This window comes from Camelus ferus, chromosome 29 (assembly GCF_009834535.1).
Source record: "Camelus ferus isolate YT-003-E chromosome 29, BCGSAC_Cfer_1.0, whole genome shotgun sequence".
Lineage (NCBI taxonomy): Eukaryota > Metazoa > Chordata > Mammalia > Artiodactyla > Camelidae > Camelus > Camelus ferus.
This window is the reverse complement of record NC_045724.1, coordinates 24781613-24794229: the sequence shown is the minus strand read 5'-3', so window position 1 is coordinate 24794229 and position 12617 is coordinate 24781613. Positions and strand designations below refer to the sequence as shown.

The window sequence follows — 12617 nt, the reverse complement described above, 5'->3', positions numbered from 1 at the left end:
AGCCGCATCGCCCCCTGCCCTGTCAGGAGCGACTTCGGGAGTCCTCACACCCCCGCCGAATTATTTTATTTTATTTTTTATTATTATTTTCCCCTCTGGGGTCCTGAGCAGGGGCTGAGAGTAGCACAAACTTTTCCTCCTCCTGCCGCCGCCGCTGCTCCTCTGCCCCCTCGGCTAGTCCCATAATTTAAATAACCCTGATATTTCTCCCGCTAAACGCCTCTCCGCCGCCCCGGACCCCGGGAGAACTCACCGCGGGGCTTTAACATCCTCCCTCCGGCCCGTCCGCCGCCTTTACACCGCCCGCGGAATTTCTAATAATTTTTTTCTCATATTTCGGGCTGGACGCGGCGGGCCTGGAAATTGTTTCCTTACGCCTCTTTCCAGCAGCCATTGTAGTGTATGCGCTGCCCCTGCAGCCCAACTTGCAACTGCCGCCGCCGCCGCCGCCGCCGCCGCCGCCGACGTCGCGCCCACCGCCGCCTCCCCCGGCTGCTCGGCCGCCGCCCCCGCCTCTCGCCGGCCCGCCCCCTGCCCCCGCCCGCCGCTGCGCCCGCCCCCCGCGCGCTCCGCCCTGGGGCCGGCCACTGGGCGCCGCCGCCGCCGGGGCTGCGCCCGCCGATTGGCCTGTGTCGCCGCCCGTCAAGCCGAAGTGTTAAGAGGCGGGCCGCGGCTCCGGGGGCGCGGCGGGGCGGGGCCGGGGGCGGGGGCCGCGTGCCCCGCCCCGCCCACTCCTCCCTCCTCGGCCCTCCTCCCGCCGGCTGTGGGCGGGGCGAGGCCCGCCCGCCCCCGCCGCGCAAGGCCCGGTTCTACTGTCAGTCAGGAGGCAGCGTGCGTCGATTGGCCGGGCGGCCGCCGGGGAGCGGGGGCAGCACGTTGGGATGCGCGCTACTTAAGGTCCAGCTGCGTGAGCCATTGACGTGTTTGGAGCTGGAGTCGGCCTGGGTGCTGGCGGAGCGGCCGCCCGAGGTGAGTGGTTTCCCCCGCCCTTCCCTCCGCGGCGGCTGCAGGGATGCGGGGAGCGAGGGGCGCGCGCGGGCCGCCGCGGGGCCCGAGTCCGCCTCTTCCGCGTGAAGCCGCTTCTACCAGGCCTCGCCTCGGCGCAGGCCCTTTCTCGTGGCACCTCCTCCCCGCGACCCGGGTCTGTTCGGGCCGGGGGCGAGGAAGGTGCCCCGAGCCCGGGCATCCCCAGTTCTTCCTTCACCCTCCTTCTCAACCTTTGGGGCGTAATTGCTACCCCTGCCCCCAGTTTCCTGCGGCTTCCTCGCTCTCTGCCCTTCACAGCACCGTCGAAGGTCGAAGCAAGGTGTGCTCACCTGTGCCCGCTGTCCACCGTTGGCACACCGGCAGCCCCGCGGAAGGCGGCGAGGCCTGGGGCTCGCATCTCTCCAGGGTCTCCGCTCGACCTCCGCGCCGCTACCCCCCCCCACACACACACACAGTGCCACCCCGACTTCCTGACCCTGCTTGTCTGCACCCAGCAATGCGTTAAAGGCTCTCGGGCCTCGCAGGACGCGTTGTAGTTTCCCGACAGTTGCCTCTGGGTTTGAGGAGAGCCGCAGCCCCTTGTCTCTGCCGAGACCCGCACGGGGGCATGGACATGTTCAGCGCTCCCTTCCCCCTTCCCCTGCAAAGCTGCTGGAGAGTGGGGACGTGAACCACTGAAAGGGGAACCAAGAAATACTTTTCTAAGCAGGTTGCCTTTTAGGAAAGATTTTCAAGCTGTTCCTCCAATGTGCTGTGCTTTTGCGGCCCTTCCCTCAAACCTTTGATTTCTTTTTGATTGTCCTCTGATAGTAGAGCTTGGTAACGTTTGTTCAGTACCTTTAGAACGCAGGTAGGTAAGGTCTGTCCAGCGGAACCCTCGGGCTTCCCTCCGGCCCCGCTCCTCCTGTGCATTGACTTTTCCTCTCCATTTCCAGTTACTGCATGAGGATGCACGCAGGGTGACCTTCGGAAGTTAGTCTGACTTGTGTTTAGAACCCAGAGGGGAAAGGAAATGAAATGTGAATAAACTATCGCAAACCTGATTGGGCATACGTGATGTTACCTAGGTGTTATTTTTAAAGAATTCCTGACTGATGATGATAAAATGCAAAGTACAATACTCTGATGTAAGGCAGACCACCTGAGTTTTCTCTGCATCTGATCCTTGCTGAAATTATATCCAAGGAATATGAGCAGCTAAGCAGAATTCTGTGTTTTCACAGCGTAGGGCAGATGTAAAAAAAGAAGGCTGTGAACTACGTAGCGTTGTCATCTCTCTTAAGAAGAAGTCAAGCCTGCAAAAGAATTGTAATTCAGGAGAGGAGGAAGCTCCCAGATGTAGTTGAACATGTGGAATTTCCTTTTTGCCAAGAGGTTTCTGTTAGCTAGGCGTACTCATGTATTGCTCGAGGGAACTCATCAAAGGGTTATTTAGTGGGTACTAAAAGTAAAGGACACCAGAATGGTTAGACTCTTTTCCATCCTTCTTTGCAAAGGTTATCTCCTTGAGCCTCATCTTTCCCTAGAGAGAGAAGCTGAACTAGATGACTCTTGACTCAGAATCTCTTCACTTTTCAGGAGCTTGTGGGGTTTGATTGTTTTTCCTGAATGTACTTTATTTCTTTTAACAAGACTGATATTTGGGGATGGTCTGACCTTGAGCAAGGAAGGAGAAACCATTTCGTACAAAAATTCTGGCCTCTGTCTGGTCACAGGGACAGTTTTTTATTCAGTGGTGTTGGGTAGATCATACTGCGTTGTTTGCTGGCTTCTCCTTTGATCTTTAGGTAAAAGGCAGCTAAGCCGGAAGAGTTCAGTAGGAAGCACCTTACGCTTAGTGCAGAGGATTAAAATATCTGTGGGCTGCTCACTGAGAGTATACTAACATATTGAAACAAAAAATTATTTTTAAAATAGTAACAGTTGACTTTTTTTTAAATTTTTTCTTTTAGTTTCTCTCTATACCATATCTTTGAAGATAATAGTCATACCAATTTCAGTTAACTCCGCTGTAGAGAGCGTTGTCCTGGGGTATATATATACCTGTTGTGTGAGTACGGGACTTGACTTGGAATCACCAGTTGGCTCTTAGAGAACCGTGGTCTAAAAGCTTCTGGTATAAAAGCTGCATCTGTGTAGGGCTTTCGTTGGAAGATTAGTGAACCACAGTAGCAATCCCTGACTTCTTTCAGCCCAGGGAAGTATCAATTAAATAGCGGATACCACTGGAAGTTAAGTTTCAGATTTCTCTTTTTAACTTTTCAAAATGTCAGCCAAGCAATAACTTGGTTTTCTGGCATATTGGCCACTCTAGGGCTGGCCTTGGAGTAGACATTCAGGTACTTAAGGTAGCAAATGTTTTTGCTAAAGGTGGGTTGTACTAAATTATTCCACACTTGTAGTAAGGAAGTCATCATTAGAATGCATGCCACATTCTTTGGTTTTGTTAATACATTTAATTGCTTAACCTTTAGAAATAGGAATAAAATAAAACTGAATTTTAGCTGAACTGTCTTTCTTCTGGACATTGTAATCAAATTTCTGTAAATGGACGTAAGTAATTTAAATATGGCCTTTGTGCTGAGACACAAGACAATGCAAAGGAGAAACTTATAAAGTCTTTATTCTGAAAATACAGAGGGTACGTGAAGTTCCTCACTGGATAATCATTATGCCAAAATTAAGTGCTCAAGTACTATCGGAGCTAATGAGATTTGCGGACACATTTTCTGTCACCCCACCATGTAACTCTTTCCTCAACATCTGCCTGCAGTAAGAAGACTGTCAGGATGCCCATGGTCACACAGAAGCTGAGAGATCCCGACGTAAACCCTTGCTTGTCGGTAAGGTGGTTTGCTCTTAATTGTCATGAGTGTTAAGTTGGAACAGGCTTCTGATTGCATGGGCATCTGTTTTCTGCAGTCCTTAAATAAAGTTATTTCTGTACAAAAAATGTTTCTGGTCAGTGTATCCTTATTTCGCTAGAGCGTTTTAAAATGTTCATGATTCAGCTAGCATCTCTTTTAAGTTCCCCTGATTTGTGTAATATACAAGTGTTTAGTTTTCACTGTAACATTAGGCATGTGTATGTAACACTGAGGAAAATCTTTAGTGGGAAAGTAGGTATTTTTAAACTGTCACTGAAATTTCTGTTTTGATAGCAATAATTTCATCACATCCTTGAGGCAACCTGTCGGAGAGTAAGGGGCTGATAACAGAATTAGCCTATTTAAATCCTAAAGGTTTTCAGAAAGGAATTATAAACTGAAATATTTGGTTGTAATAGTACGCTTTTATTGGCATTTATTTGATATGATTCACAGTACTTTGTGGCATTGTCATCCTTGAACAATGCAGTTATCAGACAGGTTCTGTGAAAAGCATATTCCCCGATCCTATGTGCATTTTCCCGAGACACACATTCATTAAATATTTGGCATAGAACATTAGTTTCGTTCTGTATGTGAAATCTGTTTTAACAGCTTTATTAAGTCTCTTTAGATAGACCATGTTTCTTAGATCTGTGAAGCAAATTATCTACCCATTTGTTTAAGGCTTCCCTGTAGATGGCATCTGAGAATCATGTCTCTCACTTTGAAATTAATTATCCAGTCTTCTTCCAGCTCAGAGACCTTACATGTGACTCGCAAATGGCAGCTGCCCTCCTCGGAACTCACAGCCCTGTGTTGCTCACTCTGGTTTTGAAGTGATATTAATGATAGCTATTAAAATTGCTTGCATAATAGTGTATAAACTTGTGTAGTGGAGTGAGTGACAGCCAAAAATACAGTGAGATGAATGTCGTTAATTTAAGTTACCTTGATGTAGACCAGTCATTAGTGACTTAACTTAGGATCTTGAAACCAGCTTAACATCAAACATTCAAGTCCAAGCGGGAACTTGGAGGAGGAGGAGGCGGAGGGCTGCTCTGCGAGTCGGGAGACCAGGTTCTGCCTCTCGCCGCGCGGTGGTGATGTCGAGCTCAGCACACCTTGCCTTTGTTAACTGGTACTGGGTTAGGTGAGCCAGTCAGTGCTTCAGCTCAAATTCCTGTGATCAGATGTTCGGAAAACTGACCCAGACTATGAAAAGGAAGATGTCTGCTTCAAGCAGAATGAATGCTGGGATAGTTGGAAAGATAATTCTATTTCTATTCATTGAAATTACCTGTTCTGGTGGGGGGGAAGCAGCTTCAGAAGTCTGTCCTTTTTTTAAGATGCCTTTCCACCTCTTAAATGACACCTGTCTTACATATTTAAGGAGTCCGATGCTTCCACCAGATGTATGGACGAGAATAACTATGACAAGGAGAGGTGCTCCGCTTACTTCCTGAAGTACAGAAGCTGCCGCAAGTTCTGGGTAAGCCCAGCCCAGGTGCCCTGATGTTAGGGCTCGTCTCTGAGGCTCGAAGCTGGAGCCTGCAACTCGTCAGTGCCCACACTGCTCTCTCAGTGATGGCAGAGGAGCCTTGAGCTCTTTGACTTAACCTCAGCGTGCCCTAAAGGACCCTTGGGAGCGCTTGTTAGCCGCCTTGCCCTACTCCCGCGGGTAAGGATGCAGCTCTGACAGACGTGGGTCTTCCGACGTGTACAAGTACCTGCAGCCCTAAAACGATACCCTTGTTCTGATTTTAGGCTTCTGGAGGTGAACAGAATGGGTGCCCTGCCCTGTACAGCACGACCCAGGCTACCCCTCCCGTTGCCGCCTGTGGTCCCTTTCTCCGGGACACTGGCATGCCACGTCTGTTCCTCTCCCTCTGTGGTGTTTCCTGCTGGCTTCATCTGGCGGTTACTTGGTAGCTCCTCTCGGTGTGCTGTACTTTGTGCTCTTGGAATTAAACGATTTGTCCCATCCCGGTTAACAGGTCCTTCCTACGGGAATAGTCACGTCTATTTAATTGGTTTATAGTCTGAAGACATTATCTGGAGTCCTAGAATTCATTTTTAATTTTTCTTAAACGTGGTGTTCTTGTATTCCGTTTTTGAAGAAGCAACAGCAGATTGCTGGCCAATGGGTAGCATTTAGTGCGTCACTGACTGCGATTTCTTCTCTTTTCTGTGCACACGCAGCATTCTATCATGCTCCAGCGAAGACAGAGTGGGGTGAAGCCGCCCATGCCTACAGCAGCAGAAAGAGCCGAAATCTTGGGAGCGATGGGAAAGATGCCCTATTGAATGTTTGCATTAAAATTGTTTATTTAACTTAGAAGCAGATGAATATGTTTAATAAGTGATGGCTGTAATCTCTTAAGACCTTCCAGGCCTTGCCCAGAAAGACCTTCAGTTCTTGCAGGGGCAGCCCTGTGTCCTCTGTGTTCGCTGTCCGAGCCATGGTGAGAGCGGACTGCTGCTGGCTCTGCCGGGTCGCCGAGTTTACAAGCCTTCCCGAAGGTCGGGGAGGTCAGGAAGGGCTGCGTGGAGCGTTGAGCTTCTCCGCTGGGTCTGCGAGGAGGAGTAAGACTCAAGCAAGGAAGGACTGGATGGAGGTGACAGGAAAGCAGTGCCTCCCAGGACGGGGGATGAGGTGGGCGACTCCACGAGGAGGGAAGCTGGAGGCACGTCTGGAGAGTCGTCTGGAGATGGTCCCCCGGAGGGCGAGGTGGGGGGAGAGGCAGGGAGGAGCCCCCCCCGGGAGGGGCGCGCAGGGTAGATGGGCGGTACCAGGACCCCTACCTGGCTCACTCCCTCCCCGGCGTTTACACAAGGTTCAGGAAGCAGGACTGTTCAGTGGTGGCAAAGGAGCCTGTTTTCTTCATCCTTCTCTGAGGAAAGGCTTAGTTGAAGGAGTCCGTGACTAAAGTCTCTGAACACTGGACACTGGACACCCTGAAGGCAGGGTGTGACGGGAAGAAAAGGTGATTTCTCTTAGAAGTGATACTTCTACTTGCAGGGTGAGGTGGACACAGTGACTCGGGGTTCATCGGCGCCCGCAGCACAGGGGTGAGGCTGCTGCTGGCCTGCGCTGTGTGATACACAAACGGGTATTTCACCTGGTGGCTGGGCTGGATTGTGGAGCAGCTCTCAGACTCACTGCCTTTTAAAATAAAACCCGGTTTGTTTCATGTACAGAATCGTTTTACAAAACACATTATTTGGTAAAATTTGATGTTTACTGGGAAGTTGGTGAAAACAATTAGTTTGTGTTCCTTTTTCTCATCTGGGCCTGGAGCAAGTTTCTACTGACAACAGACTATCCGTCTCCTTGGTCCTAATCCAAAACCCAGGTCAGATGCTTTTAAACTATATAACCTTGATTTTCAAATGTGACTCTATTTAAATAAAAGGTGAATTGTTTCAGAAATTTTTTAATTGGTATTGATTGTTCCAAAAATGATGGATTAAAATAGGACCAGACAAGAGGTTAATACCTTCTGTGTAAGAAGCATTTCAGCACTTTAAAGCTTGGTTAAGGGTCTGGAATTGTAATGTCACCTTTCTAAATGTACAGAGCAACAGCAGCATGCCTCAGGTAGCTGTTTGTCCTGGCCTAGCTCTTTTTTTTTTAATAGCAATTTTATTGAGATGCAATTTGTGTACCATATAAATCATCTATCTAAAGTGTACAAGGCAGTGGTTTTTATACTGACAGAGTTGTGCAGCCATCCCCACAGCTGATTTTATAAGACTTCACCCTGGAAAGAAAGTCTGTACGTGTCAGCACACATTCTTTGTTTTTTCCTACACCCCCTTCCTCCCCAGTTCCCCAGCACGTCGGCAGCTACTAATCTACTTTCTGTCTCTAGAATTGCCTGTTCTGGACATTTCTGGAAACAGAATTAGACAATATGTGGTCTTTTGTGACCAGCTTCTTCCACTTAGCCTAATGTTTTCAAGGTTCGTCCATGTTGCATGTACCAGTACTTCATTCCTTCTTATTCCTGAGTAACCTTCCATTGTGGATGGACCACCTTTTATTTATCCATTCATCAGTTGATGGGTATTTGTGTTGTTTCCACTTTTGGCTATGTTACAAGACATGTTGCTTCTTGAACTTTTGTTTACACGTTTTTGTGTGGACATTAATTTCTTCTTGGATATATATACCTTAGCAGTTGAATTGCTGGGTCATATGGTAACTGTGTTTCGCCTTTTGAGGAACTGACAAACTATTTTCCAAAGTGGCAGCACCATTTTACAACGTATGAGAGTTCTAATTTCTCCACGTCCTCTTTAATACTACCTGCCTTTGATTACAACCATCCTAGTGGGTGTGAGTTGGTATCTTCGTGTAGTCTTGATCTGCATTCCCCTGATGGCTAATGATGTCAAGCATCTTACCTTGTGTGTGTTGACCACTTGTATATCTTCTTTGGAGAAGTGTTCATTCAGGTCCTTTGCTCATTTTTAAATCGAGTCTTTACTTATTTATCTTTATTACTGAGTTGCTGGGGTTCTTTACATATACTAGATACGAGTCCCTTATAAGATGATTTGTAAATTTTACCTCCCGTTCTGTGTGTGTTGTATTTTCACTTCATGGTGTCCTTTGAAACACAAAAGCTTTTAATTTTGATGATGTCCAATTTATTTTGTTGTTGTAGTAGGTTTTGGTGACATAGCTAAGAAAAGGTCCAAAGATTTACACCTGTGTTTCTTCTAAGAGTTTTATGGTTTTAGCTTTTATAAATTCAGTCTTTCATCCATTTAGAGTTCTTCTTTGTATATGGTGTGAGGTAGGAGTCCAGCTTCATTCTCTTCCATGTGGCTGTCCAGCTGTCCTTGCATCATTTGTTGGAAAGACTGACTTCTGCTGAATTGTCTTGCTGCCTTTTAGTTGCACGTGAATTGATTGCGTTTGACAGAGGGTCTGTTTCTGGACCTCCGTCCTGGCCGTTGATCTGCGTGTTCACCCCCGCACCAGCACCGCACTGCCTTGATTACCGTGGTTTTGTAGTGATGCCATAGCCCTTTGACAGCTGGTTTCTAGAGGTGTATTTTCTATGAAGTCCTTTAGAGGCCAGACTAATTGGGCATTTTTGTTCAGCAAACTCTTAACACATGTAATCATAATGTGGCTCTATGCAGGCTAAGCTCTTCAGTTCCAAATTTGTCTTCACTGATTTCCTGGTTCCATGCTTGCGTCTCTGCACACACCCCGACGACCTCAGGAGGCCCTTCTCCTGCCAGGTTGTTGAAGACCTTGTTGCACCACTTGGAGAGGCAGAGTCCCGGGGCTCTTCCTCGTCACCGCTGTTCGAGTTGCCGCTGCTGTATTTCTAAGACTCCCCCTCGGGAGAGGAGAAGCAGATGAACTGCTCGTGTCAGGATGTGCCTTGAGAAAGCTGGGAGTCAGGCAAGCCTTTGAAAGCCGCTGTCAACTGAGCAAGTGTGTAGGAGGCGGCTTCCCCGTGTTCACGTGTGTCTCACTGTTGGAAGCCTCAGCGCAGATTCCACGCGTGTGGTGGTAAAAGGCAGTCCTTTTGAGAATCACTGTGTCCGAAAGCTCCCGGAGGATGTGAGCAGTGTCATTCAAGGTTGTGTCCCTGATGCTTGGCGAGCTTTTAGTACGCGATCAACCATCAGCAGCTGCGTATGCGTTTGGGAGGGGAGGCTTTTAAAATTGAACACAGAAGAAAATGCAGGTTCAAACAATGCGAAAGGGTATATGCCATGTAAATAAATCTGCCCAGAAGCTGCCGACATCAAGGGTTTGCCTGCCTGTGCACGCACGTCTGCATGTTTATTTGTTCACTTTGCACAAAAGGAGCATCACAGGCCACGAGTGGGGGTACTTCGCGTCTTTCGCTTAGGATACAGTTTGGAATAATTCTCCCACAAGGGGTGCAGCCTCGCCCGGTTCCTCAGTGGCTGCGGGTTTCCCTCGTGCAGACGGGCCGTCACCGAACCGGTCTCCTGCTGACGGGTTCGCTGTGAGAAGCAAGGTCTCAGCTGCGGCTCTTTGCTGGTTCTGTTTTTATCTCTGTGATGTATTTCTCAGAGTGGAGTTCCTAGGCTAAACGTTCCAATGGTTTGGATTTTGTAGATTCCGACAGGTCACCTTCCAGGGGACCCCGCCCGCGTGCGCTCCCAGAAGCAAAGCCCCTGAGCGCGTCCTCCCGCCTCACGCCCTCAGTCCCGCTGGGCACCTGGAAGCTCTTTGATCTGTACAGTTGATGAGTGGATAATGGACTGGGTGTATGTATTTCCTTTGCCCAACCTTTTTTTAGATTGTTGGTGTGAATGATTCGGGGAACCCTTGGGATAGAAAGGAAATTACTTCTTTGTCACGTGTAGTCTGTATATCTTTCCCAGTTCGTCTTTTAACTTTGTTTTTCCACTTCTGTGCAGTATTTTACATTTGAATGTAGTAAATGGATCAGTCTTTTTGTTTATGGTTCCTGGTGGTCAGGAAATATTAAATGAATCCAAGTGCTGCCTTTACAGTTCAATTCTGCTCAACAAACATTAGCCACGTGCCTGTAAGGTGCCGAGCGCTAGCCAACCGTGGTGGAGGAGCGCGGCCGAGCAAGGCGCCGTCGGCCTCGGAGGCCTTGGTCAAGGCGCGTCCGTGCGCTGCACCTGGGGACCAGTCAGTCGTCTGCTACGACCGGAGTATGTGAGGGAGGTGCTGGGGACTGTGGACGGGTGGAGTGGTTTCACATTATGCAGGACCTGAATGCCGTCCCTGGGACTTCAACTTTATTCTGTCCGTAAAGGAAAGCTGTGAAGGGTTTTGAGGTGGAGAGAGTCAAGTCCAGTTTGTATTTAGAAGGATAGCTCTGGAGGCGCTGAGACAGAGAGGTTATTACAGTGATCCTGGGTCACTGCAGCTGTCTGAACTGTCTCTCCCGGAGATTCTTGCCCAACTCCGATTCCTTCTTTAGACTGCAGCCTGGCAAGTATTTCGAAAATTCAGATCCAGGCAGGGACGCCCCTGCTTTTACAGTAGAATCCAAAGACCCACCCATGACCTCAAGATGGACACCGAAATCCTTCCCTGGGCTTACAGGGTCCTCTAAGATCTGGTGACATTTGTAGAGGGTGCAGACTTGAGGAAGGTGGTGGTGGTGGGGGTGTCTTTGGACACACAAGACCCAGGCTGTGTCCTCAGGGGCCTTTGGTTTCAGCGAGGGAGGCAGACATGACACCATCTGAGCATCCTTCCGGGCATCCTTCTGCCGCAGTCCTCGTTCCCCGGACTCGGACTCACGCTGTCTTCTCAACCCAGCGGACATCCTTCCTGTGCTTCAGCTGTCATCTCTGAGGCCTCCCCAGTGTCCCCAGTCGGAATCAGGTTCACCTCCTTGTCCCCGATTCCATCTCTGCTGCGACTTTCACTTGTGTCCCCCACGTAGCCGGTACCTCATCAGGTGCGGTAAAGTCAGCCAAATAAAGTCACCTACACGTGCTTTTACGTTTTCACCTTTTGTTCTTGTTTCTTGTTCTTGCAGAAGAAGAGTCTAAGAGACATGTCACTTAAGTGTGAAATGCTTTATTCTGAAAAGGAGACTGGAAAAGGTGAGCTGGTTCTGCTTTGCAGTCACAAACCCGTCCCAGCAGAAACGGCCCTGCTGGCAGGTGTCAATGTCAGGAGTGGTCTCTGGGGTTGGCGGTGTCGGTGCTTGGCAGCCGAGACCGTGTGGGGTCCCCAGGCCCATGGCTTCTCTCAGCAACCCTGGGCTCCTCCTCTGACCCCGAGCAGAGCTGTCGCATGACCAGGTGCAAAGTCCGCTCCTGGACCCCCGCTTTTCCCAGGAGAACTCTTCACTCACATTTAGAAACCTGTTGGCCTAGAAAACTGTCCCCAGTCACAAAAGTTCCTTTGGTCTGTGCTCTTCCTTTTCTCACTGTGTTTAGAGACCACACGTAAGTCGGCTTGGGACCAACTCAGATTCCGGCGGCAGTCCTGATGGTCCTCCCAGAGGAAGAAGAGGCAGCGGCATCTCAGGGGCGCTGTCTTCAGAGTGGGCGGGAGGGGGAGGGGCCGGTTTAGGGAGTTGGGCTGGGGAGGGAGGATTTGGTGGGGACCCACACCCTGAGGGAGGGGTGGCCAGCTGAGGGCAGCGGGCTCAGAGGGAAGAGGTGGCTCACGATGAAAATAAAGCTTCTAATGCCAGAACCTAAACCCCAAAAACCTGCCTAATACCCGGAAGTAAAACAGCGTGACGTGTGAACAGCATCGCATTTGGAGTCGGAGGGTCTGGGTCTGCGTTCGGGCCGTGCCGCTCTGCCCGTCCGGTCCTGAGCAAAGTGCTTACTCTTCTCACGCCTTTCCTGCTGTGAACGTGTCTTTCTCCCAGCGCCCCAGCGACGACTGCACCGGTGGTAGTGAAACTGCAGGCGGGCTTCACGTGTATTGTGCGAGTAGCTGTTACGACGAGATGCATCGATTAAAAACAGTGGATTTGTTCGTAAGCAGTGGAAGCCTAGCTAATTCCTGTCTCCTCTGAGACTTCTCCAGTCTCCTTAGCTGGCCCCTCCCTGAAACACCCTCCAGGCTCTGTCTCTCCTAGACGGGATTGCCAAAGGCCAACCTGATTGCTTTATTCACCCCCTCACTTTTACAGTTTTACTATATTATTTGGCGCAGAATGCTTTTTCCATGTAATTTTCTTCTCATTCACTCTCCACCCCATCCTAGGTGCTTCATGTATATGTGAACCCTCTAAAAAGCAAGAACAAGTACAAAAA

General features: G+C 49.4%; 1 protein-coding gene across 3 annotated transcripts; it reads left to right on the top strand.

Annotated features, from left to right (window-relative positions):
• Window positions 1-813: 813 nt before the first annotated feature.
• On the top strand, window positions 814-12341 carry CHCHD7 (coiled-coil-helix-coiled-coil-helix domain containing 7). Of its 3 annotated transcripts, none has more exons than XM_032469898.1 (5): window positions 814-969; window positions 3761-3830; window positions 5248-5346; window positions 11381-11444; window positions 11784-12341. In XM_032469898.1, exons 2-5 carry the CDS (start codon window positions 3777-3779, stop codon window positions 11834-11836), a joined length of 270 nt encoding a protein of 89 aa, XP_032325789.1. In that variant the 5' UTR covers window positions 814-969; window positions 3761-3776; the 3' UTR covers window positions 11837-12341. The 3 variants fall into 3 exon arrangements, with proteins under 3 accessions (XP_032325789.1, XP_032325788.1, XP_032325790.1); XM_032469897.1 differs by having other exon boundaries at window positions 11378-11444; XM_032469899.1 differs by lacking the exons at window positions 11381-11444; window positions 11784-12341 and adding an exon at window positions 6057-7287 and having other exon boundaries at window positions 827-969.
• The last annotated feature ends 276 nt before the right edge of the window (window positions 12342-12617 follow it).

Coding starts and splice junctions, on each gene's coding strand:
- CHCHD7 (XM_032469897.1), top strand. CDS start 3,777: ATGCCCATGGTCACACAGAAGCTGAGAGATCCCGACGTAAACCCTTGC. Junction 3,831..5,247: donor ACGTAAACCCTTGCTTGTCG/GTAAGGTGGTTT, acceptor TACATATTTAAG/GAGTCCGATGCTTCCACCAG. Junction 11,445..11,783: donor TGAAAAGGAGACTGGAAAAG/GTGAGCTGGTTC, acceptor CACTGTGTTTAG/AGACCACACGTAAGTCGGCT.